Source organism: Calonectris borealis, chromosome 1, assembly GCF_964195595.1.
Source record: "Calonectris borealis chromosome 1, bCalBor7.hap1.2, whole genome shotgun sequence".
Classification (NCBI taxonomy): domain Eukaryota; kingdom Metazoa; phylum Chordata; class Aves; order Procellariiformes; family Procellariidae; genus Calonectris; species Calonectris borealis.
In genome coordinates, this window is record NC_134312.1 from 84,912,539 (window position 1) to 84,938,759 (window position 26,221).

At 48.0% G+C, this 26,221-nt stretch overlaps 3 protein-coding genes across 9 annotated transcripts in view; 2 read left to right on the plus strand and 1 right to left on the minus strand.

Moving 5' to 3' along the window:
- The window catches only part of C3AR1 (complement C3a receptor 1), a 16,908-nt gene extending 13,881 nt beyond the window's left edge, over window positions 1–3,027 (minus strand). For 2 of the 5 annotated variants that reach the window (XM_075163649.1, XM_075163615.1), the window contains exon 1: window positions 1,744–2,635. The gene's annotated coding sequence lies outside the window, so the exon portion shown is untranslated. Of the gene's footprint in view, window positions 1–1,743; window positions 2,636–2,784; window positions 2,854–2,944 lie in introns of those variants that run through there. The other 3 variants (XM_075163641.1, XM_075163623.1, XM_075163633.1) reach the window with 3 other exon arrangements.
- NECAP1 (NECAP endocytosis associated 1) lies at window positions 2,720–10,502 on the plus strand. The gene is made up of 8 exons (XM_075163663.1): window positions 2,720–3,310; window positions 4,568–4,668; window positions 4,819–4,923; window positions 5,333–5,414; window positions 5,807–5,915; window positions 5,998–6,184; window positions 8,101–8,194; window positions 8,315–10,502. Exons 1-8 carry the CDS (start codon window positions 3,213–3,215, stop codon window positions 8,361–8,363), a joined length of 825 nt encoding a protein of 274 aa, XP_075019764.1. The 5' UTR covers window positions 2,720–3,212; the 3' UTR covers window positions 8,364–10,502.
- The window catches only part of LOC142088377 (C-type lectin domain family 4 member D-like), a 22,072-nt gene continuing 4,456 nt past the window's right edge, over window positions 8,606–26,221 (plus strand). The window contains exons 1-3 of one of the 3 annotated variants that reach the window (XM_075163674.1): window positions 8,606–8,696; window positions 21,409–21,737; window positions 25,207–25,323. In XM_075163674.1, coding sequence (XP_075019775.1) covers window positions 21,671–21,737; window positions 25,207–25,323 — 184 coding nt within the window. In that variant the 5' untranslated portion in view covers window positions 8,606–8,696; window positions 21,409–21,670. The remainder of the gene's footprint in view (window positions 8,697–21,408; window positions 21,738–25,206; window positions 25,324–26,221) is intronic. The other 2 variants (XM_075163692.1, XM_075163683.1) reach the window with 2 other exon arrangements.

Sequence of the window (26,221 nt, forward strand, 5' to 3'; positions counted from 1 at the left end):
CTGGGACAGGGTTAACTTTCTTCCCAGTAGCCTGGGGGGTGTGCTGTGTTTTGGGTTCGGTGTGAAAGGAGCGTTGATGGCCCATTGATGCTTTGGCTGTTGCTGGGTGATGCTTGCACCGGGAGGGGGGAGCACAGCCGGGGTGGTGGACCCAGCTGGCCAATGGGGTATTCTATACCATGTGACATCATGCTCAGTATAAAAACCAGGTGTGTGGGGGGGCTCGCCCCCCGTTCGTGACACGCGGTCGGCGGTCGGTGAGCGGTTCTGTTGTGCATTGCCTGCTTTGTGTATTCTGTTATTGTTGTTGTTCTCACTGTTATTATTACTGTTCTACTTAGTTTTATTTCAATTATTAAACTGTTTTTATCTCAACCCGGGAGCTTTCCTACTTGTGCCCTCCCAATTCTCTCCCCCATCCCACCGGGGGGGGGGGTGATCGAGCGGCTGCGTGGCGTTTATTTTTGCTGGCTGGGGTTAAACCACGACAAAAAGCAACCATAACTATACATACATAGTGATGTACTGTAGATAAGTTATTATCATTCAAAGAAAAAACTTACTGCAGTAAGTTCTATGAAAAATCCTATCAACATGCAATGCTATGCAAAAGCTAAATATACCGGGAAGTATTCAGTTGCTTCTTGAATACCGAATGTTGTGGTGGTCCTTGATCTTAAAAACAATTATAGAATCAGAAATGATACAGAAAGTGATGACTAGACAGCCACGGCTCAGAATGGCTTCTTCTGGTGGGCAAGCTAAATAGGCAAGAATGCTTCACTTTGGGAAAGAGACATCTTAGTGGCAGTATGAGAGACACATGGAAAAGGTGACACATGAATTCTTATAGCACAAGAACTAGGAAGTATCAAATGAAATGATCAGGTAGAAGTTTGAAAACAAAAAATTACACTTTTTCATATTGCACAATTAGATTTGTGGCTCCAGGGATGATATGGGTAACCAAAAGTATAAATGGGTTTTAAAAAAGCAATTAGATGAATCCATAGAAGGGAAGTCTATAAAATATCGCTTACAAATGCACACCAAACCCCTGGCCCACAAAGCCCTTACACTACAGATTGCTAGGCTAGTATACTAGGAAAGTGTAATTCTGTACTGTTTTATAGGCTTTCTTTAAGCAGCTCTGTTCTTCTCCATTCTCTGCTCCTCTTATTAACCTCTTTGCTTTAACTCTGGCAGTCTGGCAAGCAATGTAACACTGGCATATTGCAACCAGGGAGGCAGAGCCTTCTTTTACACTGTAGCACATATCTGCATTAAGTATTGGCGCAGTGTATTCCTTACGAGTTCTTGCACAGGCTGCCTGAAAGTGTTCAAATCTCTCTTCCCGTATCTGTCCGCTCCAGCACGCAGCCTGGCAGGGCACCCACACAGCGGAGTGTGGGCCTCTGCTCCCTGGGGCATCAAGATCTGCCACAAAAAAGAGCGTGTCAGCCCCTCCCTCCCGCTGCAGGGAGGCAGAGCAAGCTGGCAGAGAGGAAGGGGAAAAGGAAGCTCTGCATTTGCGTCATTCCATATCTGTTCAGGTACTTAGCTCACACCAGTCATGTGTCTTTCCTGTGTATGTCATACAGCTGTCAACATCATTTCTGGGGAAAACTAGGCCAGTTACATTTAGACATGCTAGTTAAATTACAAGTATCCTATTTTGGAAGTCTTAATAGTCTTAACCCCCAAGACTATTCCTGTCCTTGGCTTCAAAATTGCTACACTTACCAGATCTATGGAATCAGCAGCACAGACTGCCTTTCTCTGTTTCAAAGTTTTTCTGCACCGGGCGCTGTCAGAGATACAATGCTGGGCTAGTTGGACGTTTGACCTGACAGAAAGACAGTTTATTTGACTGCTATGATTGAGGTTCATTACGATCCTGTTCCACTTACCTCTGGAAACAGCAAGAAACAAATCTCCAGATACTGTTTCAGCTCTCACTGCATTAACTAACAGTATTCCATACCGGGAAAAAAAAAATTCCTCAAACTTAGTGCTGTTTCATTCACTTTTTGCTTTACCCTCAGCAATAAACTGTGCTCACTCAGTCTTCCATGGATACCTTAAATTACTTCCTAGCACAATTAGCTCAGGCTATGTCCACCCTGGCTCTGTGGATATATAACTTTGTTTCTAACTTTTCTTATGCCTTTTCTTCCAGTTTTCAGAGTAAACATGTAGTACTCTTAGAGACTCAGTCACAGGCTAATGCATAGCAGTACACTTCAACACCAGTCTTCACTGGGAAGTCACTGACTATTAAAAACCAGCAGTTTAAATGTTACTAGTCTTTATCTTACCATATTTGATAAATAAACTAGTATCTACACATTTATTTTGGCCACATTTCTGGGAAGTCACACTCCTGAAATTAACCTTTATGTAGCAGGCATTTTCACCACTTCTAGCCACAAAACTTGTAATGGTTTGTGCTGTGTTTTCTCTTTGGTTTGCCGTTTTACCGAAGGCCTCATGATCCCAGCGCCACAGGGCACACGAAAATCCATTTTCACTTAAAACCCAAGCTTTGACCCAAGGCTGCAGGAAAGAAAAGCAGGCAGGGGAGAAGCGCTCCGGCCCACTCCCGAGGGCACGCAAGGATCCACAAGTCCCCCCCCCCCCCGATATTCGTGTGGCGGCACAAAACCCAGCCCCGCGTTTCGGCCCGGCCCAGCCCTGGCTTCCCAGCTCTCGGCGTGACACCGGCGCCTTTTGCTCGGTGCCACCGTGGTCTGGAGCCCGCGGCCGGCGCCCCCTCCCGCGTACCGGGCTGGCGGGAGGCCGGCAGCTCAGGGCCTCCCCGGCACCCAGGGCAGAGACGGGGCCACCCAGGGGCGCGCTAGCCCGCCCTGCTCTGCCCGCTCCCAGCATGGCTGCGCCAGGGTCCAGGGGGAACTTCACCAGCCCGAACCAAACATGGCCGCACCAGGCCCCGCGGGGGAACTGCCAGGGTTCAAGATGGCGCCGGCCCCACTGCTGTGTCAGAACGGGCTCCAAGATGGCCACCTCCCGGCCCCCAAGCTCTGCTGCCAGGATCCAAGATGCCTTCCTCCACGCCTTCAACGTGGACTGCTTTCCGCCCGGCCGCCCCCTAGGCGGTGTCTGCCCTCATCAAAGATGGCGGTCGGAAGCGGCGCCGGTTGTTAGGCTCCCACCCCTCGCTCCTCGCCGGGTTGTTGGGGTTCGCGGCTGAGATGGCGGCGGCTGAGCTGGAGTACGAGTCCGTCCTCTGCGTGAAGCCCGATGTCAACGTCTACCGCATCCCGCCGCGCACCTCCAATCGCGGGTACAGGTGAGGGAGCGTGCGGCGCCCGGGATCGCCCTGGCTTGGCGCGGCCCAGCCCCTGGCTGCGGGCAGGGCGGGCAGGGCAGCCAGGGGCTGGGCCTGGCAAGGGGCGTCCTCGCCCCGAGCGGGGCCTTGGGAGGCTGTGGCCTGCGGCCGCAAGCAGCTCAGGCCCGTTCTCTGAGGCCTGAGCGCCCACCGGCTGCAGCTTTGGGGGACGTACCGGCTTGAGTCGCCCCTTGTAGGTGGTCTGTGCCTAAAAGCGGGAGCTGTGGAGGAGCAGGGGCTGCTCTGTTAAATCATGTGCAGGAGGTGGGGGCACCTGAGCAACTTGCTCTTCCAGGCAGAGCTGACCTCCGCTCCCAATTTGCCCGGTTCCCTGGGGCGTGAGTCTGATGTGGTGTAACGGCATGTTGAATTTGGCCTGTTGGCTCTCGCAGTAGCAGGGAGGAAGCCAGAAGGAGTTCAGCATGATTCTTAAGAAGAGATTGCGGGACCAGGAGTTAGAAATGCCTTCTCTCTCTTTAGCCCGAAACCAGTGGAGTGTGACTTTGTAAGCTGTGCCCACGGACTTTCAGGAGAAATGGATTTGTGCTCTGAAGCACTGATGGGTGTCAGTGGTACTCGCTGAACTTGGCAAACTGTTGTTGCTGTGGATGCTGCAGATGTTTGTTTCCAGATGTAGAATCCTGTAGGTTGGGGTTTGTTTTCTCTCTCCCTTTCCCCCTTCCCCCCCCCTTCACAACAGTCTGTGGCAAAGAGTTTGATGGGCTAGTCAAGATGGCTGTGTGTATGATGTTTTATTTAGTGTAAGCTAGCTGGCTCTAGGTTCAGAGGTACTTCATATTATTTTACATCAACAGGGTAGAAAAATGGAGTGGCTTTTCAGCATGCTATTAATTAATTCTTGGGGTCTTCCTGATGCTCACAAGTCACTTATTAGTTGCTTTTGGGTTTACTGTTCCAAGTGAGTTTCTGGGTTTCAGTCTTCCCTCTTCTGCAAGCTTATAAAGGTAAAGACAGAGTTGATGTTCTCTGGACTGTATCAATTTTCCTTTACCCAGAGGAAAGAGAGGTCAGTCAGAGCAATGTGTGTCGATTGGCAGCAACAGAGAGGAGCTGAGACATCATATATTGTTTGGGGAGAGACGTGGAATAAGGCAGCTGCAGGTGTTGAAGGTTTGGGAGCAGAGACTTTGGCTGAGATGGTTGGGCAGAAGTGGAGGGGCTGATGTGTGGTCAGTGAACAGTTGCTTTTCTCTTCAGGGCATCTGACTGGAAACTGGACCATCCGGACTGGACAGGGCGGCTTCGTGTCACCTCCAAAGGCAAAACTGCATACATAAAACTGGAGGATAAGGTTTCAGGTAAGAGAAAGGCTGTGGTTTGGCAAGACTGCAACTACGATTGCTGCTTATGAGCCTGTGCTTCTAAGCCTGCTCAAAGCTGTGCATGGCAGCCCTGGACACGCTTTAGCAAGAGGTTCCTCTCCTTAACACCCAATTCTTTGTCTGCAGGAGAACTCTTCGCCCAGGCTCCTATAGATCAATACCCTGGCATTGCAGTAGAGACTGTGACAGATTCCAGTCGCTATTTTGTCATTCGAATTCAGGATGGGACTGGTGAGTTGAGGGGTCATGTATGTTCCAAGTGCTAGGGGTGGAGGAGACTTAGCCTGATGGAACTGGATGTCTGCCAGGTGGATTGAAATGGTGTTGGGAGTGCTGAAGAGGCTGGGTAGTGTGCCTGGAGGGGTAGGAAGGCAAGGTTAACAAAGGAGGATTCTCTACATTGCACAGAGTCCAGGGGCTGGGAAGGAACATTCAGTTTCTGAGAGTGCCGCATGGGAAGAAGGGTGCATCCTGAAGGCTAGGAACAATGAACTGCTGTGAGCTGCTGGTGTCCAGCTGCAGGTGTGTCAGAGGGAGGTAGCACAGAGTGGTTTAGGAGAAGCAGAAGGATTTTGGAGTGAATGAACACAAGGGCCCATTGGCAGGGCACCTCCAATGACTCCTTCTGTCTCCTTGCTAGGACGAAGTGCTTTTATAGGCATTGGCTTCACGGATCGTGGTGATGCCTTTGACTTCAACGTCTCTTTGCAGGATCACTTCAAGTGAGTTGTGCGGTTTTTCCTCTGGCCTGTAGAACATGGTGGGTGGTGGTGCATGTTCATTTAGCACAGGCTTCCTTGGGATGGTCATGAAGCCCTGCTCTGGTTCTGTCAGGGACACTTGAGTGTACTGCCAACTGTCATGCAAGCTGAGAGTCCTGCAGGGTCAGATCTGTAAGTCTTAAGCTTAGGTCCTGTGATGCTGCGCGTGCAGTGTTAGTCTCCTGGGTTTGTGGTGGTCCCAGCTTTTTGCTGTACTACACTGGGAGTAGGGAGGTAGCTGGTTTGTCAAGGCAAGGTAGTTCTTTGGCGGGGTGGGGGGAGGAACCATGTATTTTTCTGAAACCCTGTTCCCCTTTGCCACAGGGTCTGACATCTTCCTCTCTTCTTTTTAGGTGGGTGAAGCAGGAGACTGAGATCTCCAAGGAGTCCCAGGAAGCTGATACACGTCCCAAACTAGACTTAGGGTTTAAGGAAGGGCAGACCATCAAACTGAACATTGGGGTAAGCAGCCCAGTTTACCCTGCTTCTTTCTCTGGATATGCCAATGGAGACTATTCCTCATTTGTCCTTTCTTTTTATACAGAACATGACGACAAAGAAAGGAGGAGCAGCCAAGCCCCGTGTGTCTGGATCAGGGGGCCTAAGCCTTCTGCCACCCCCACCAGGAGGCAAAATTGCAGTCCCTCCTATACCTCCCCCTTCTTCCACAGCCATTGCCAACCATGTCACACCACCACCCGTGCTGAAATCCAGTAACATGAGCAGTGCAGGTAAACATTAGCATAGAGCAAAGAGTCTGTCAGACACTAGTAGGTGCATAGAGAGGACTGAGGCCTGCTTCAGGGAACCGATGTTCAATCTAGTGCCAGCAGCGCCCTGTGAGACATGATGTGTCCTGAGGGCTTTCCTCTCTTTGACCTGAGGATCTCCATGCTTGTTTAATAATACCTGCTTGTTCTCCTTGCAAGGAGGACAGCATTGTAGCTCCTGTCCTTGCAAAAGGAGAAACCAAGCGACTGGGTCAAAATGATTTGGAGGCGAAATTTAAATAGTTGGATTTTTCTGAACTTGCGTGTGCTTTAGGGGCGCTAGCAGAGCTGTGTAGGGTGTCCAGAAAAGTACTGCACCGTCACTTGCTTTCTGCAGATAAATATAGATAGACTTGTTGTTGTTGTTGAAAGATGCAGGAAAAGCACTTCTTGAGTGGCTTTGAATAAGGAGAGAGGAAGCTTTAGTATGAGCAGCAGAAAGGGGTGCAAAGTATAGTGGGATTGTGGGTATAGTGATTATTTTAAAAATATGTATATAATTTTATACAATATATTATTTATATATAAAACAATAAAATATATATGTTAAACTTCATACACACACACATATACATACACACACACACACACACACACACACACGTATGAAGTTCAACAAGGCTAAGTTTGAGGTCCCGCACCTGTGGTGGGACAATCACCAGTATCGGTACAGACTGGGGGACGAATGGATTGAGAGCGGCCCTGCAAACAAGGACTTAGGGATACTGGTGGATGAAAAATTTAATATGAGCCAGCAGTGTGTGCTCGCAGCCCAGAAAGCCAATCATATCCTGGGCTGCACCAGAAGAAGCGTGGGCAGCAGATCGAGGGAGGTGATTCTCTCCCTCTACTCCACTCTCATGAGACCCCACCTGGAGTACTGCATCTAGCTCTGGGGTCCCCAGCACAAGACAGACATGGACCTGTTGGAGCGGTTCCAGAGGAGGGCCACAAAAATGACTAGAGGGCTGGAACACCTCTCCTGTGAAGAAAGGCTGAGAGAGTTGGAGTTGTTCAGTTTGGAGAAGAGAAGGCTCCAGGGAGACCTTATTGTGGCCTTTCGATATATAAAGGGGGCTTGTAAGCAAGATGAAGAAAGACTTTTTACCAGGGCCTGTAATGAATAGGACAAGGGGCAATGGTTTTAAACTGAAAGAAGCTAGATCTAGATTAGATAGAAGGAATACATTCTCTACGATGAGGGTGATGAGACACTGGAGCAGGTTGCCCAGAGAAGTTGTGGATGCCCAATTATTGGAAGTGTTCAAGGCCGGACTGGAGCTTTGAGCAGCCTGATCTAGTGAAAGATGTCCCTGCCCATGGCAGGGGCGTTGGACTAGATGATCTTTGAAGGTCCCTTCCAACGCAAACCATTCTGTGATTCTATAACAAAGAGGTTGCTGCAGTCTTCTGTACACACTTTTAGTGTGACCATAGAGAGGTGTCTGGAGAGCTGATGATACTCTTCTGAAGGCAGAGACTTTAGCAGTGCTGTACACAGATCAGAGTGAGAGGAAGCCACAAGCTTCTGAGTAGGGCTGGACTCCAGTGCGTGATTTGTACTGTTAAGGTGATGCCTGCTTGGCAACTGTTACGATTGCTGAGCTTGGGCTGAGTTTGAGCCTTATGACCCTTACAACCCCTGTAGTAGGAGCTGAAGGCTCAGTGCACATTCAGCAAAGGGAGCTGCTATTATAACAAAATCCTTAAAAAGTCTAACTTCCTTCTTCTGGAGGGAGAGCTGGAGTCACTTCAAAGATTCTCTGCTCCTGCATCCAGCAGTTTATGTAAGGTACAGTTTAAATGCCTGTGGGGTTTTCTTCTTGATTAGCTTGATTTTTTTTTCTTTTTTTTTTTCTTTTTTTCTTCTGCCTTAGATATTCTATTAGACTTAGATGCTCCTGCATCTGCGTCCAAGGCACCAGCATCAACTACCACAGACCTCTGGGGAGACTTCAGCACTGCATCCAGGTAAACTGTGGTGAAGGGAACTGCACACAAGAAGTGTAGTGTCCTGATGGGCACTGGAAGAGCCATAAGTTAAGAAGTCTTATTAGATCTGCTCCTTTGATTGTCCTTTCTTTATTTCAGTGCTGTTCCCAATCAGGCTCCTCAGCAGTCCAACTGGGTCCAGTTCTGAATTGTCAAAGCAGTGGAATGGGACAAACTGATGACCAAGAGGCTCTAGAGGCACCAAATGGGATCAGAGGGGGCACAAACCTCTGTAGTCTTCAATCAAAAACAAATCGGGACAATCCTTCCTTTTTAAACCAGATCTTCACTTCAGTCAAAACTTACTATTTTTGATCCCACAGTAAACCACTAAACCTAAAGAGAACATACTGACTCCTCGCAAGGTGGGCAAGGAGGCAAGAGGTAGCCTCATCTCTTCCACCCACTTGGCTGTTACATGGTGCATCCTAGCTCTTTTTCCCTGTCTTTCCATACAGGGAAAGCAAGAATCCTGAAGAAGGTGGGTACAGGAGGAGGCTGGGTAGGTGCCTCTGGGTTCCTTGTCCTTTAAATTTGCTCTGGTTAGACTGTTGCTTTTTGTGGCTGCTTTCAACAGTGACTCAAGTCTCTGCAGCTTGGCCTGCAGTGCCGAGGGCAGCTGCATTTGTAAACGGAAGCTGTAAGGAGATAGGTCTTGTCTCAGCACAAAACCCTCCTTGATTAATTACGTCTGTGGTGAGGAGTGAACCTCCCCTCTTCCTCTCTTTGGTGCCATTCTTGATAGTGCTGGATGTTCCTGTGCTCTTGTGAGAGGAGTCATGCAAGTCCTTGAGTAGACCTGCTGCCATTGTGCTGTAGCTCCAGGTGGGCACCCCATCTTGAGGCTTCTGGTTTGGCTTGCAGGTTCACTGGAGGAACTTCTGTCATTTTCACTCCTTTCTCCCTCCCGCCCCATGCAAAGGCCTCATTGTCATTGAGCTGTTTTAACTGGAAATAGCTTTAAAAAAAAGAAAAAGCCTGTTTTTATAATTTGGTAGTTACTTGCACTAGATGACAACCAGGTAATCCCACCACTCAGCATTTCATGTTCCTGCATCACTATCCTGAGCCCTGGCCTTGTGTTGTGACTTGGCACTGTGTTACAAGTATTGCATATCCATGCCACAGTAAGAACTGTGGTGGGACAGTGGATTAATCTCTGGTGGGGGGACAATCTCCTTCCCCTTTTCAGCTCAGACTTATCATTTGGGCAAGAAATGTATAGTAGGCCCAATCTTGAGAACTGTGGCAGCGAAATTCTCCCACCTGTGTTCCTTCTTGTGGCTTTTCTTCTGAGGCTAACTTTCTAGGGATGTGTGCTGGTTTTTGTAACTTGGATATTTTTTTATTTTTAATGTGCCCCACCCCCCCTCTATTTCCTGTGTGGTTTAGGGGGTTAGAAAGAGGTGGAAGGCCCTTACTCTCTGCTGTTCTTTTTGGGAGAGTTTCCTAAGGCCCTTTGATCTGGACACTGTTCCATCTTCAGCAGCTATGGATGTGGTCTGGAGTGTAGGTCTGCTGATTCCTCTGGGCAAAGCCCGCGGGCAGGCTGGAAACCTCACAATGCTAGCTGCTCTCCGTGCTAGCTTGATAAGGCAAAACACTAGCTGGGAGGGTGGTCTCAGTGACTCTTCTACAGCTGTACCCAGTTCCTAGAACACTAGGGTTTTGGTACCTCACTGGAAGGCTTCTTCCTGTTTTGAACACTCAGCCAGCAGCAACGCTTTTGTAACTGGGATACGCTCTGCTAGCACGCCTGTGCAAGTACATTTTTTTCCCTTTGGGCAAAGATTTCCTGGTGAGGCTTTTAAAGGAGAGTAGTATGTAGCTGTATGCACCTTGTACTTGCAAAGCTCTCTTGTCCTTTTAGTCGTCTTACTACACTGAGGGCATTTTGGAGACAAAGTTTCACTTAGACCATCCCTCTGGGAAGCAAAATTCTTGAAAATATCTCTAAAGCTGCTGCAGTTCCACTTGTGGAAGTGGGGACCAGACTGCTCTTGGATGTATTTTAAGTAGTCATTTAATCCTGATACCCGGGCTCTCTTGATGTTCCCCCTGCTGCCCCTCCCCCACCTTCATGGTCACTCCTGTAGTCTCATTGTACTTAAACTCCCTGCCTCCTCTGAATTTGTGGGTGGCTACAATCTGCTAGCGAAGTCATGGACTCTGCTGGTTGGCTTTTTGTTTACTTTTTCTTTTTTTTGCTCAAATCATTGTGAGGTCCTGTCATTTCAACTGTGTAACAATTCCCCAAACCAAGGAAGTTCACGGCACCAATTAACAACTAACTAGGAGCCTCTTCTGTATTGTCTTAGTTAGTATTCTGGAGATAATATATTATGTATTGAAAAGCTGAAGAAGCAAAAATTAAAGATATATGTATATAAAGCATAAGATGTACTGGTGCAAATGGTAATTAAACAAGTAATATTGGGGAAAAGAATGTCATGAGTCTTCTAAGTTGTCAGATTGTTGTTGCTTTGGAAGCCCTGCAGATTGAAGGTCTGTACATCTGTACTAGCAAGATCCTAGTAGCCTACTTATCCTTCTGCAAGTGCGTTATGGCCTGCAGACTGGACAAGAGCAACTTGAGGAGTGAATGGGTTCAGGCTCTGTCTGGGCGAAGAAGTAGGAGCATGGAAGAAAGACACAAAAATGACCTATGGCTGTTCCAAATGGGATAAAAAAAAAACCAAACACCAACAGCATGGAAACAGGCCTGACTGTAGGGGTGTGTGTGTGATGCTTGATAAGAAGGTGGATAAAACTAGCAAGTGAGAAAACTTAGTTGCCCTGCCATTTAGCATTTCAGACATTAGAGGCTTCTACACCCTGCAGATGTTTTCAGAATTGATTCTTGCCACGCTTGTACATGGGAAGCAATCTCTCTGCTGACTGCAGAGATGAGCAAGGTGAGCTGAGTGGGCCCTTTTTCAGGGAGCAGCAAGGGCAGGCTGCTCTGAAAGGGAGAGCAAGCTGTAAGCTGAGTCACAGCAAGGCAGGCAGGGGCAGTGGCCTCGCCGACAAAGGAACAGTCCCACAGTACCGAAGCAGGAAGACCAGAGCAGGTCAGGATGAGGAGTTAGATCAGCAGGGTACATGGCCAGGCATGGGCATGGCTGCACTAGCTCAGGCAGGGATCAAGGGTGAGAACCTTAGCTGACATAAGCTCGCAGGCAAACCTTGCTGAGGTTTCTCAAAGCCAGACACCTATTTTATTTAAGCTGGACCGGAGTCCAGGCAGCCAATCCCCCAGAAGATGGAGAATATGCTCAGGGCCTTGACGTTCTTCTGTCAAGCCTGCTCACAGCCATCTCTTCTTGCACAGCCTCGCTTGCTCGGTGTTCCTCTGCCAGACAGCAAAGCTCTACATATGGTTGTGTTGAAAGTACAATGGAAGTCTTGCAGCCTGGGTAAAGATGAGAAGTCTTAAGCTTTTAAGTCAGCTGTTTGAATGACACTAGTATACGCTGGTGTCATTGTCAAATATTCTAGTATCTGTGGTGCAAAAAAAAAAAATAGTCTTTAAATTTTCAGATCTAGGAGCAAAGCTGTTACCTGTTTTCGTGAATAGGGTGGATATGTTGCGTAGGTCCTGGCCACGCATAAGGTGAAGGGTCTTGTCCATGAGCTATGGTGGAGCTTCTCTGACTTTTCAGTAGGTACTTGCAGCAAAAAGGGTTCAATAGTCTAAGAGGATATTTCTCTAGAGTAGGAGGATTTTCAGGTGAGGGTGTACCTAAGGGAGGTGCTGGGATACACTCCTGCTTGTGCACAGAGAAGCACAGAGGACTGGGAAAGAGTTCATGAGGGAGAGTGTAGTCCTCTCTGGAGATCTTCCCAGTTCCCATGTCTTTCCTCACAGTGAGGCCTGCTAGAACACAACTACTCAATGTGTCTTGTGTAAATTCTCTCCCCCTTCTCCTTGGCGACCATCAGGAACAATCTTTCCATCCCCAGTGGGAGAAGTTGGCTGTGACGGTAAGTTATTAGTGAAATGATTTGGCCTGTGACTGGACTGGCTGAATCCTCCCATCTCTTCTTGCACTTTCTGTTGTCAGTGGTTTTTCTAATGTAGCAGAAGCCAGTATGCAGGCTGCTTGAGACCTACAGTCTCAGATGTTGCGGACAATAGTGTTCTCTAGGAAAAGCACATGGCAGGATGTAGTGCCCTTCTAGTTTGATAGCTTAATTTTGCCAGCTGCCATTAGCAATAGCTGTGTGTCCTCATCCAGAGTTGGGGCTCTGGCAGACATTCCTTGAAGCTGCCTCTGAGCATGGGAAGATCAGTCAGCAGCAGCCTGTAGTGGCTCCTGACCAGAGCCACGTTTTGCCAGCTGTCACTGCTGGGAGCCTGTGGTGAACTTCTTGCATCACTTGTGTTTGGGGCAGGCCAGCCAGGTAACTTGCAATGGCCTGCTTGCCCTTTTCTTTCCCAGGCGTTGTAGGATGGCAACGCCTGCATGTTGCGGCAGAGGCAGCTGACTTGGTTAGGAGACCAGCTTTTTAATCCTTGAAGCTGTCTGAAGAGACGTTCCCTGAAGGAGGGATGAGCCTGTAACTTGCAGCCTTTGTGTTGTCTTGTGCTTTAGGGATGTAAAGAGGTGTGGCGCTCCCCTGCCCTCCTAGCCCGGTCTGCAAGCCTGGCTGGGTTGGTGACACCTGCGACAAGGGCTTGCAAGTTCAGTCTCACCCATGACCATGTGCTGCCACCTGCTGCTGAATCCCCTTGTTGCGGGGCTTCTGGCAATCCCTGGGCTCAGCCGCCATCTCCAGGGACCGGCTGGGCCCCCGGCAGTCGGGAAGGGGGGGATGCAGGCAAACATCACCTGGGACCTGGCTAGCACTGGTGAAGGGCTCTCTGAAAAGAAGTCGCAGCTGGCATCTGTCAGAAAGAGCATGTTCACTCCTGGGTTGGCTGCCTGCAGTGACCTGCCTGGGCAGGGGAGACCTGTGCCTGGGGGTGGGATGTGGGCAAGGGTTGGACCTGGACCTGGGTATGGAACAAGCCACAAAGCAGAACTGCAGCATCTGGAGGTGTCCCCAGGAGCATCTGAGATGGAGGGGAAAGGAAAGGGTGTCTTGACTTTGGCACACAGGAGGCATAAAGGAGAAGGAGGTAGGCAACCATAAGATGACAGAAGAAGGTGGGTCTGGTTTAAAACAGACCAGAACAGCTTTGGGTGACAGCAGAGTTTTTATTGGCTTTTATTGAACGCGTCCCTCAGTCCAATAGCAGCTCTGCCTTCATGTCCACCAGTATCATAACTTGTCATTCAAATGCTTTCCTGAATGATTTAAAACTGATCTCTGGTCAAGTTTACAGAAGCGCGGTTTAAAGATTTTTCTTTTCTTTTCTTTTTTTTTTTTTTCTCTTCTTCCCTATTGGCAGTTTGGCAGTAATGGAACTGGTGCTTCCAAATGCAGATATGTTCTGCTATCCTAATGCCCTCTGTGCTTCAGTGCCCTCATGCACAGTGTAGTGTAGGGCTTGGAATCGAGATGTCCCAGTCTTGTGGTCTGCCAGTGCATATGCAGTGTGTTGTCTTTAAAGTTTGGCTCATAGGAACTGAACTCCTCCTGGTCTTTTTTGAAGTGAAATCTAAGCACTTGTCCATGAGCGTAGGGTGTTGAGAAAATGGTTCAAAGATGTGTGGAGATGCTACATTAGTAGGGCTACACAAACCATTGCTTTGGTTGACTGGCAGGGACAAGGAACTGGATTCCAGTGAGCAACAGTGCCAAGAGGAGAGGGGTATGAGAGCGTTTTCTTTGGAGAATATGTGCTAAGGGGCTATAGATAGGGCAGCATAGGCTGCATGTCTGGCCCAGAGTTAGGGGCTGCTGTCACTAGTGCCTAAAGCTGAAGTCAATACCATGGGTACAAAGCATGCTTGGAAATGACCGCTGGATACTTCTTGGGTAGAAGAGCAGGAAAAGTCCCTAAGCAATATATTCCATACAGAAATAGGATTTCTGTAAGCAGAGAATCTGCCCTGAGTAGTCTGGTCTAGCTTCAGAAGTAGCACTGCTACTTTGAGCAAGGGTTGAACAAGATACCTTGTTGAACTATTTTCTAGCACAACTTTTGTATTCGGCTGCGGCGAGGTGGGTGCTGTGGTGGGCCAGCAGTGTCTGGTGAGACCTCTGACATGGGGGTTTGGTAGGTGGTGGGGAACGCTGAGGTTTGATGGTGATCTTTCAGCTCAGGAAGGGCAGAGGCTGTGCAAGGACCAGCATGGTGTGCTGTGCCTGCCTGGTCTCAAAATGCTAAATATGCAAATAAATGTGAACTGGAGGCAAAGTCTAAAAGGCGTGGGCCATGGTGCTGCAGGCCAGCGTGAGTCAGCAAGGAGCACTTTGTTCTCTGTGTCAGTCCCAGATGGCAGCTCTGGGGCCTGCAGGGAGTCAGCAGCAGGGGCCCTTCACCCTCTGAGTCAACGCCAGCTCCATGCTGGAGGCTGGCACCTGGGAGTGCTGTTTGCTCGCCCTTTGCTTTACTGTGCCGACACTGACTGCAATGCCCTAGCGTGGTAAAAGTGGCTGACGTGGGCACCTGGAGAGGAACAAAAAGTGTCCTTCCCCATCTGACCATGTTGACATCTATGTCATGAGGAGGCTCCTGTGTGCGGTAGAACCCCAAAGCTAGAGTCCTCACTGCCTGGCATTAAAGCTTCTCCAGCGTATTTTAGTGACGAGGTGACAGGGAGTGTCTGGCTGAGGTGACTGCACTCCTTGGGTTTAATTCAGCTTTCTACGCTTGTTTCCAGATGGCTTTTGCCTTGTCCCACCCTGACTGGATGCACAGGACGGTTGTGCTGCTCTGGAGGCGTGTGAGGAGGTGTCCCTCACCCCGCTGCTGGCCAGCGAGAGCGTAGTGTGCGATGGGCGCAGAAGCTCCAAATGGCGTGCAGGGCCTGCTTGGCTATAGGGTGCAGGGTAAAGGTCAGCACAGGCCATTTACAATCTGCCTTGAGGCTAGGAGCAGCCTGAGGGAGCCACAGGATGCCAGCGCAGAGGCAAGTGCTGCAGGGCCTGGGAGGTTTGTGCCATCTGGTGGGACAGCCTAACCAGTGCAGCTCTCCCTAAAGCCTCCCTCTGAGAAGGCTTTACTGCGTGTGCACGGAGAGGATGTGAGGATGTGGAGGGAAACAGTTTGAGATCAAATAAGAGTGGCCCTAAGGTTACAGCACGGGTCTGGGTGACCTTACCTGATAGCCCCCATGCTCGCTTGGTGACTGTGGTTGTTTTCCATTTTTGTGCTTTTCTTTCTGCTCCCCCTTCTAACGAGGGAGATAAGATGCGTTCACCTCACTGGGCAGAGGTGTAAGCCAAACTGAATTCAAGGCCGTTGAGATCTGTGTGATCCTTGGACAGAACTGACAATGAAGCATGAAGGATTGCTTCTGTGGGGAGGTGTTACACAGCCACAGCTTGTTCATGCAAATCCCATGTGCCCACTCTAAGCTAAACTGCACAGCCCTGCCCCAAAACAGGCCACTGGGTCCGACCAGGGCTTGGATCTGGCCCAAGTTTGGAGTCAGATGTGGAGCTGTGGCAAGCAACTGCAGTATCTGGATCTGATCTCCAACAATTTCTGGCCTTGAGACTTGTGGCTCAGATCCAAAAGAGAAAGGGGGTACAGGTGTGATGTTCCCAGTAATGGCATAAAACAAAGCTGTGAGATAAAGCATCTGAATGTGTCTTCTGTTGGCTTTGGTTGGATAATTTGTTAATTCTCTTTTGAAGAAACAATCCCAGGTTAATGGTATATGTAAAGAGGTGGGTTGGGGGTTCTTGGCTGTTTGAAGGTTCCCTGGATACTGTTCTTCCTTCTCTTATTCCTTCCCTTATACCTGAGGGGTTTCGGGAGCCTGTCATCACAGCTGAGCACACGACTTTCCCGTTCTGAAGCTAACTGAGTTTGAGGTCCCTCAGCTCAGATAGCTTTGCATTCTGCTTGAAACCCTCAGCTCTTCCTAAAAGTCGGCAGAGATGTGGGTGGGGGAGGAACGTCTCTTTCTCATCTCTCTTACTTTTCTTTCCTTCCGCTATGTTCTGCATGGTACTTGTAACTACAGCATTTTGGGGAGCTGCTGGGCTCTGTCAAAATGCTCGAGTGCTGCTCTAGGTGGTTTTTGTTCAGGACACAGAGTGTTGCGGCTGACTCAGGCCTGCCTGTGGTGATGTGCTGCCACCTGCTAGAAATCAGTGTGGCTTTGCAGTGCTACCTCCTGTTTTATGCCTCCCACTCTTTGCCCTCGCCTCCCTTTCTCACTCTCCGTTCAGTTCTTCTCTGTTTCCCCTTCACCCCTGGATACTCTGTCCTTTTCTCTGAGCTTTCACAGCTCCATATAACCCATTTCTTCCTAGGTCTCCTAGTGTATCTGGGTGGCACCCTGCTTCACCTTCTGACATCAGCAGGGGTGACTGCCTTCCAGAAGAGGTCTCTTCTCCCTGCAGCTCTGGCCAGTGTTGTCAGCCATGCCTGAGGAGGGCGTAGGGTGCTTTTCTCTCAGGTGCCGGCAGGCTGCAGTGCTCTCACACTGTCCCCTAGAGCTGGGGGAACTCAGCTCCTGCGGTGAGAACCGCAGCATCCTGCCCCTCCCTGCCCCAGCCAGTTCCTTGCAGCAGGGTACACAGTGGGATCACCTATTGCTAGATCTCTTCCAACCAGCCAAATCCCTCAAGAGCTCTCAAGGAGCTCTCACTGCCTGAATCCCTTTGATGAGATATCTGCCATCGCGTACTAACCACACAGTGCCAGGCCTTGGGGCCCCGTCCCCCATGCTTCAGTGCCTTTTTATGCTCTTTCCTTGGCTGCGAGGGCTCTGCTCTCTCTTTATTACCTCCATGGCCAATTCTGCCTTAATCCCTAGGAGAGGAGCAAGGTGATGTGGAGAGGGAAGACCAGGAGGGTGGCGTGCATTCACTTCTGATGCTCTCCTCACCCAAGTGCAGGGACAAAAAGCCAGGATTGGGTTTAGGCTGTCTTTATCTGAGTGACTTGGAGGACTGCGCTAGCTAGAGGGGCCATAAGAGCGGGTGATGGCAGGACTGTCCTATCAGCAGGCAGCTGATAGGTCCTATTACAGACATAGTAGAGTTCTGTCGGTGCTTTCCCTCCACCGAGGGAACTGACCATTAATTCCTACCCTCCTTTCCTGCGTGCTTACCATGAAAAGATCTGCCTTCTTATCCCATGGCTGCCCACTATCCTTAGAAGTGTTTGCTGAGGAACTTCACAGGTAGCTGGATTATTCTCATGCATATGATTATTGACCCCTTCTAAGAACTACAAGAGGCAGGATTTCCTTACAAGAGTTATATTGACTCTTCCCAAAGTACATCATACTTATACACATGTCCACTAATTTTATTCTTTTGTTACAATTTCTATTAACTTGGCCACTACAGGTGTCAAACCTTTAGCTTCCCAAATCTCCCTAGACTTCTCCCCTCCTCCCTCTTTGCTATATTCCTTGTCATCCTGTGATTTGGTGATTAAAAGGCAGTTTAAGGCAAGAGGCCACCCACTGCTATTAGCAACTCTTTCACTCCCAAGTTTCTTGGGAACCCCTGGGACTATCTTGCCCTGCTAGACCTGCTAATTCCATACCTTTTGCAAAATCCTTTTATTTTGGACCTTTGGTTTAGTCCTCCACAAATCAGGGTTCTTTGTGATAATTTCTGCAGTTTCTTCCACTGTCATAAATAATTAACTTAGCTCTGTTTCAATGTCCTTATTCTCTCTGACTGCTTCTTTTATACCCTGCTCTTCAGTTGTCCTCAAAGCTTGTGAAAAGGTTTCTGCTTTCAGTATCTATAGGAAAGGATTTATTACTAGTTCTGATAGCTTCTACTGGTTGTTTTTCAGACTCTTTTTTACCTTTTCTTGGTTGTGATTTTACATTTAATTGAGGTCATGATCATTTCAATTTTCCTCATCTGAATACAAGGTCAGCTTGTTGAAGAACGCATACTGATAATCCCATTTTAGCCACATCAGCTTCTTTTTGCCTTTTGTCAAATCTTCTAAAGAGGCGCTAGGTATTGACTTTGGGCTACCAATGTGATGTCCCTGTGTAACGTCTATGCCACCTGTGATGACTGAATTCCCTCAGCTGCCCCTCTCCATTCTGACTGGCTTATAATAAGTGTCTCACTTCCCTGCAGCTTCCACCACAGCTGTGCTCAACTTCAAAAGGGGATATTTTTTGGAATGTGTGGGGTCATAACTTTAGGATTCAAGTCCTTCTCTTTGCTTATGAATTCAATTTTAACTCAACTGGTTCAGCTTGATTTTCAAAAGAAGTAAGGCACGTGCAATGGTGCTGTCTCCTCTGCTGTTACATGGACCTGCTTGCTAAATTGGGTGAAACTGGCTGTGAGATGAAAGGCTTGCAGATACTACCTTACTCGAACTTCATTGACAGGTAGGGGAGAAAGAACGTTCGTGCCTCTGCTGCCTTCTGTTTGGGTCAGCTAGCCAAATGGTGCCCGCACAGCTTGCGGAGCAACCACCTAAAGGCAGCAGCTGGAGCATGAGTAAGGAGAGAAAGCAAGACTGTTGTGGTGAGCAAACACATGAGTCCTAGAAAGGAGCTGGGGCTTGCGAGGTCCGTGGGAGGTACCTGGCAGTGCTGAGTGGGGTTGAGATGAAAGATGTCTGTGGGGAAACACAGGTATTGTGGGAAGATGAGGGTGTACTGCATGGGGTGGGCAGAACACAGGTGGAGGGGGAAGGGAGGAACTGAGGAACAGCAGTGGGAACGCAAGGAAACAAAGTGCGAGTTTTGGGGTTTTTTTAAGCAATGTTTTCTTTTTTTCTAATTTCAGCCCCGCAACTAACTGCTGGGCTTGTCTCCCTATCTCCCACGCATTTACATGCCATCAGTGCATATGAAATTCAAAGCATAAATTTTACCCTCAAGAATATCAACCTGACTGTTGTTACACAAGGGCCCAGCATTGTATCCTATGCAAGTATGGTTCAGGGTTGAATTTTGACAGCAAGCAACAACTCTGGTGGCTGACAAGGAAGACTTGAGCTGTCTTCTGATGTTCGAGCACAATCTAGTGTATTCTAATAAAATCAGCAGCTAGATCCTGAATTTGCATTTGAAATGCCTCAGCTGTATTTGGAGATGTGCTTCAATGGCAAAAAGCTAATGAAGCTACACTGTGACTTCCTTCTCTGTCTGCTGATTGTATCTCCTATTTCTTCATGGTGGAAAGTTTGAAACGCTGCCAGGAAGTAAGCCTTTTCCCCATGAGACTGTGAGTCTGTTGTGGTTTGGTTGGCCCGGGGCAGGGGGAAGGTGCGCAAAGGATTACTCTGACTGAAATCTCAGCATGAGATTTGAGGGTATAACTAGGTTTCAGCAAACACTTAGGGAGGCTTAATTCCAGTGAGAGAACCAAGCCTGAAGGCAAAGGAAAGTGCTGGAAGGATGTCAGACAGAAAAGCAGGCAGCATGCATTTTCTCAAGGGACTAGGCTTCTGTCCCGCAGCTGCTCTTCTTCTTGTATAAAAGTCACCCTCTTTGCCATAGTACAAAAAGGAGAAACAAAACCGGCTCAGTGCACACGAGACATGAGGAGACTCCTTGGTAAAGAAATCCAGCTACATATGCCCCATTCTGTTTAGGGGCAGTTCTCCATAATCTGTGTTCAGATGTCCACCACATCCCTCCCTTGCCCTTTAGCTTCTGCCACATTATTCTCCTCTGTTGTCTGATGTGTGTTCTTCCTTGCACTGTCCTATCTCAGCTCCAACTCTGCCCTGTGTACCCTCCATGCTAGCTCCCTGGATGTTCTGCTAGCCTGTCATTCTGGTCTGCCTTGAGGAAATTCCAGCTAGCCAAATTAACCAAGCAAAGCTTCCTCCTTCTTCCTTCTGGTTGTTTTGGAGACCTTATTGTGGCTTTTCAATACTTAGAGGGGGCTTATAAGAAAGATGGAGAGAGACTTTTTACCAGCACCTGTACTGACAAGACAAGAGGCAATGGTTTTAAACTGAACTAGATCCAGATTAGATATAAGGAATAAATTATTTATGATGAGGGTAGTAAGACACTGGAGCAGGTTGCCCAGAGAAGCTGTGGATGCCCCATCATTGGAAGTGTTCAGAGTCAGGTTGGACGGGGCTTTGAGCAGCCTGATCTAGTGAAAGATGTCCCTGCCCATGGCAGGGGGGTTGGATTAGGTGATCTTTGAAGGTCCCTTCCAGCCCAAACCATTCTGTGATTCCTGAGTCCTATCTGCTGATTCAACCCTTCTCACCCTTTTTTTCCAGGATATCCTGACACATGGGCATTTCTTCTCAGAAGTCTTTCTGATTCAGCATGTATCTCAGCAGCCATTTCCCTTAATTGTCTCCTTTCAACATCTGCCCCAGCTTGAAATCAGACTAAACAGTAGTCTGACATTTTCCCCAAGGTAATATCAGAGTCCTTTACCAGAAAGCAGAAAAGGGAGATAAATGACAGTGTTGGTCCAAAAAATATAAACCAGTCCTTTTCAGCCTCAGAAATGGAGCCTGACTCCCTGAAGCAAGCACTGCTCTGAACTTCCACAGTAAATCAGTTTGTGATAGAGAGGTCTCTCTGTGTGTTCTTCCCAATAACGTCTCAAACCATCGACACAATTTTTTTTTTAATCCACTTTGCAGGTCTCCTCCCTGACCCTGGCCTCATCTTTCTCTGCTTCTCTGTTTCTCCTTGGATCTATCAAGCTTCTGATTATTTCTATTCCTCTGCCTAAGGCTGCAACTCCCCAGTGTCACTTACACAGGAACAGTTCCTCGTTTGAGATTTGTTCTAGTGCTAGCTGCTAACTGGGGTCAACTTCCCAGCATGAGACAGAGCATGCAATATTTGGTGTAGCAAATGCAGCTTAACCACAAGAGACAAGTGAGGCAGAATGCATTTTGTATTGGGCTGTACTGCAGGTTAAACTGGGCTAAGACCCATGATAGCTGCAAATCTAAGAGCAATGGTAGAATTACTAACAGACAAAGAAAGGCATGAAGATAAGGGACGGAGAGAGAGTAAAAAAAGAAGGGTGAAAAAAGAAAAAAAACAAGAGAACTTAAAAAGGAAATCTATCAGCTGAGAATCCGATATGGGGAAGGAGGGGTGCAACTTCCTTTTCAGTTGTTAGGTTCTCATTTTTTTTTCCTCTCTCAGAAGTTTCCATAGTGCCGGGACTGATTTCCTGGGCTAAGAAACTGAAGATCCGTTCAGAGCATTTCTGAGCTCCCAGGAATTCTCAGGTTATCACCAGTGCTTCCAGTGTTCAGCACAGTCTTCTTTGACAGACAGAGGGTGAATGAGCAGATGGGAAAAGCTCAGTAATTTATTGGTGTCTCCCTCTGGAACCAAGGACCAAAAAGCCCACCTTTTACATAGCAAAGCGAAGGACAGGGATCAGTGATCACACTGCGGTTAAATGGCATCAGAAATCACCTACGCTGAGGTGAAGTTCAAGAATGCATCACCGGCTGCAGTGGTCGAAGGTAAGGAATGGATGGGTTATTCAGGGGAAGGGGACCTGGAGGCAGGGGGGCTGAAGAACAGGGAATGGAGACTTTTCTTTCTGTGACTCTGGTTCCTACCCGATCCTGACAAATTGGTGAGAAAAAGGAGTTGTCTACCACTACATGAGCAGGAGACTGGAGGAGTTTTGAAGTAAGATTGGTCAAAGAATGTCTACAAGAGGAGAGGTGGGAATCTTTAGGTGGTTGCAGTTGCAATATGAACAAAGATGACTACTGGGAGCACAAACAGTAGGTTTCAAGTGAGCATTCAGTAAGGAACGTATTTGGGCTCCCTTAGTCCCCTGGTTGCAACACCAACAGTGGTGAATGGTAGAGGGTCCAGGATGAATGCTTAGCCCTGGTACGATGCAGACAGTAGCTGCCTCTCTATATGTTATCTAGTCTTGGATGAGAGAGTCATTTTTGGACAAATACTGAGTACCAACAATAGAGACCATGGTTTATTACAAACAATCTGATCTGTCACAAAGGTGGAGGGGCTCCCAGGGCAGCAAGTGGCAGCAAATAAGCCCAAGCCCTGCTCTTGCCTCTGAGTGAGGCTACAGATTCCTGCTTATGGATAGAGCAGGAGTAGAGAACTAATATGCCTCCTTACAGTAGAGCAGTCAGTTGCCCTCTGCAGCTTCGTGAGAGGTGGCACTGGCTGCAGAAACTAATAGCCCCATTGCCCTTGGTTGACTGAGCAATGGTCCTTGGAGAAGAGAGACCCAAAAGTTAAAAGGAAGAATGGGCTTGAACAAAACGACCTAAAATACACAGAGGAAGAATTATCTAAGATCTGGAGGAAATGCAATTCTGTGATTGATGTCTACCACTCCTGAAAAATAATTAACACAGCAAACAAATTTTTGTTGCTATTAAAAATCACAGTTGTAAAATGGTGCCTTTACAAGGCTTCGTACAAATTTGAGACATGTTCTGATCAGTATGTATTCTGTAGTTATTATGCCACAAATAAGAAGACATAGAGATGTTCCATGTATGGCTCATTGCTTCCACCCTTAGATACCGGACCCTACACAACAGCAGGTTCCAGAGGAGTGAAAGTATGTGTGCGTAAATAAATAAATTATTATTGCTGCTAAGGATATTAACTTGCATATTTACTGCTTTACCTCAGTTTTACAATGCCAAACAGGGCAGGCATCAGCTCCAGGTTATTCCTTGACTGCTCTGAGGCATGAGTCATGGAAATTAAGAATGTACATACTCCTGATTGACTTGAAAGCTCACTGTTTTCGATGCATCAAGATTAGCTGGTTCTGGTTACAGCTAGCATTTCCATCATGGTGAGGTGGGGGTGGTGGAAGTTCCTCATTGTGTTCCCAATGACCTACTCCAAAGACACCTGATCCAGCCATGTTTGCCTGAGCTGCTGATGGCAGGCTCATGCTATAGGTTTGGGTGTGTGCTCAGGGTCTGTCTCTGAGTGCACCTGTCCAAGTGATCACACACTTAGCTTATACTTTGAATTCAGAGAAGTGTCCAGTAGTACCATCGCACACAGTGCTAATGTCTCTCACAGCCTCATGGTATGCTCATAGGATGAGAGTTACAATTGAAAATTATTGAAAGATTGAGGGAGTCTTGCTGCTCTGTTGTCCTTCTGAGTGGTTTCTCTGGCCATGCAGACTCCGTCTTGGTAATGGCCAAGCTCACCTGGGTTTTCCCATTCTGTAGCCTCTTCTAGTTGGGCTCTAGAGACAACAAAATTGTCAGTCACTGGAAGATAGAGAGGAGCTAATCAAACAACATATAATCTGTGGCAGGAGGTGGCAGAGACTACCGGGGTGGGTTTCACACCACAGTGCAGTTAGGGTTGCTGCGTTTCCCACCAGGATTTCCCAGGTAGAAACATAGGCATCTGTGCTGCACAGCACTTGTTGCATGTGCCTGGGAGATGTTGGGTTTACATGCTGAATAACCATATTCTCATCAGGTCTGTTGTGTTGTGATCATGCTGGACACGTTGCAAGTATGCAGACTAACTGTAGGAAGCATTTTGCAGGGAGATTAACCCACAGAGTATGCACAAAATCCACTGCACTTCAGTTGTGTTGGTGAGGCGCATGCATACTGGCAGCGCTCTCTGTGCCACCTGGGTGTGAGTGTGGGATGCACAGATCCGGCTGGGTACAGGTTGAACAGTCAATCTGTGGACATGCAGCACATCCAAAAAATCATTTGGACTGGTCAGATCTATTGTCTGAAATAGGTGGCTGGACTCCAGATCATGATCCAGATCCTTGTTTTCACTACAGACAGAAACTCTGGCTAGAAAAACATGATTTGGCCAGGGAAATCTGGATCTCGTCTGTCTATAAATATTTTCTCTTCTGATAATGAAAGATGATGCTTTTTGCCCTGCTGTAACAGCCTCCCCCAAGCTTTTGGGAAGTAGTCAGAAGGCTTCCCCAAACAGCAGGTTTCTGGAAGTCTTGCGCACTAGACATGGCTGGCAGGCACATGTGGCTGCTGGCAGACTTGGGAGTTTTGTGCTGAACAATGAATGAGGTGTCTCTAAATCATTAATATCAGCCTCTCAAAACTTCTTTACTCCTGTCCTGCAGTGAGTGCTGCTGTCTCTTTACCCTCCTGTTTGCCCTGGCTTGTGTACCTGCCACAACCTAGAACAGTCTCCTAACAAGTGTTTGCTTCTCCTCCCCTGTGACCCGTTCCCCTGCCTGTTCCCAAACGTCCTCAGTACTGGCAGTATCCCTCTAGATGAAAGTCAGGCCCTGGCAAGTCTGAATCTGAGTGGGATTCTTTACCCAGGCTGCTGGACACAGCCCTCTGTTCTCCCCAGGCATCCAGCCTAGCACAGCCTGGCTTTATTACGGCAAATCTCTGAACCCTGGCTTGGAAAGCAGAGATGGAGGGGAAAAATAATTTTTTTTCTCTTCCAGTGATTCTGTGCCATCATTGCTTTGCACATTTTTTCTCTCCTGCCATCATTCAGCTTACACCAACCTTCTTCTACACAGGAAGTCCAAAAAGCTAAGAAGGAACTGAAGCAGGCATAAAAAGTTTTCTGGGGAGAAGTCATCATGAATCTTCATGTGAATGTCTCAATATCAGATAGCACAATGTTGTATTTGGCAGCTCTGGGCTCAATCTAGAAAGACATGGTTTCACTCCAGATTTTGAAGCCATGTGAAGGCCTCACCCCCAAACACCAGCAATTAGCACTGCTAACTCACCAACAGGGCTGGGACTGTGAACAGTGTCGCTGAACCTGACCTTCTCCAGAAACCACAGAGGTTCCCTGCTCTGTCCCAATCTGCCCCTCTCCCGAACTGTCTAACTTCCACATCAGAAATGAAACTGCATTTTTTTTTTTTTTAACAGCTCTCCCTTGAGTTGTATGCGGGCTGACTGAAGCATAGTTGACTGTAGTGTTGTGTTTGGTGTGTTCCTTCACTTTCAGTACCTCCTGAGATGAAGAAGCATGAGCGCCATCCCCAGAAATACCCCCCTTGGCTCCCGTGGCTGATCTCAGTGCTGCTCCTCTTGGTGTGCATTGCCCTCATTATTGCTCTCCTTGGTGAGTATGTGCAGGCTGGTTACAGGAGAGAGGTCTGGGGGAAGTGCTGGGAGAAAAGCAGAGAAATCAGAGCCCAGACTGGAACATCTTCCAACCAGGAGGGAGCTTTTACTCAGGAACTGTTTTGTGATGAGAAAGGATGCAAGCGCCAACATTTGGGCTCGGGAAACATGAATGTTGAATATTTGAAATGTATGTTCAGAAGAAAATCATCCCTAATTACTTAAACATTAGGGATTTAAGGGTACAGTTGCGACACGATACAAACTTCTCTCTTGCAGGTCAGCCAAACCAGATGTTTTGGCCAACCATGCAGGATTAGGACTACCACAGCATTATGCCAGATGGTTCTGTTGTACACATCCTCTTTCTTAGAATGACAGAAAGAGTTAGGTGAGAAGGGACTTCTGGAAGTCTCTAGTCTAATGCCCTACTTGAAGCATGGCCATCTTCAGAATTTCAGGGTTGCTTGGGCTTTCTGTAAGGTCTCAGGCTTTTCTGCCCTGACTTTGTACATGTCTGCATACATCCCCCAAATCATCCACTGTTTAGCCTGAGGCCTTTTCAGCGTTCCCAGATTGTACATCCCCATCTTGCACAGCCTCTTTGGAACCGTGGAACGATTCTCTACCTGCATACCACACAAAAAGAACTTAATTACATTGAGGAGAGGGGAGAAAGCCTGGAGATGGCAGCACAAGTGTATATACAGGTAGCTGGACCTGCACTTGAGCTCTCTAAGGTGCTTTGACACACTCCATGTCCTAATGGAAAAAACAGCTTTTCACAGCTAGTCCTGGCATCTCCAGGATTAACTGCACAGTGCAAATTCTCTCACCTTTTTAGTGTTAACTGCATTCTACTACAATAATTTATTAAAAGTGACTCTTGCACACAC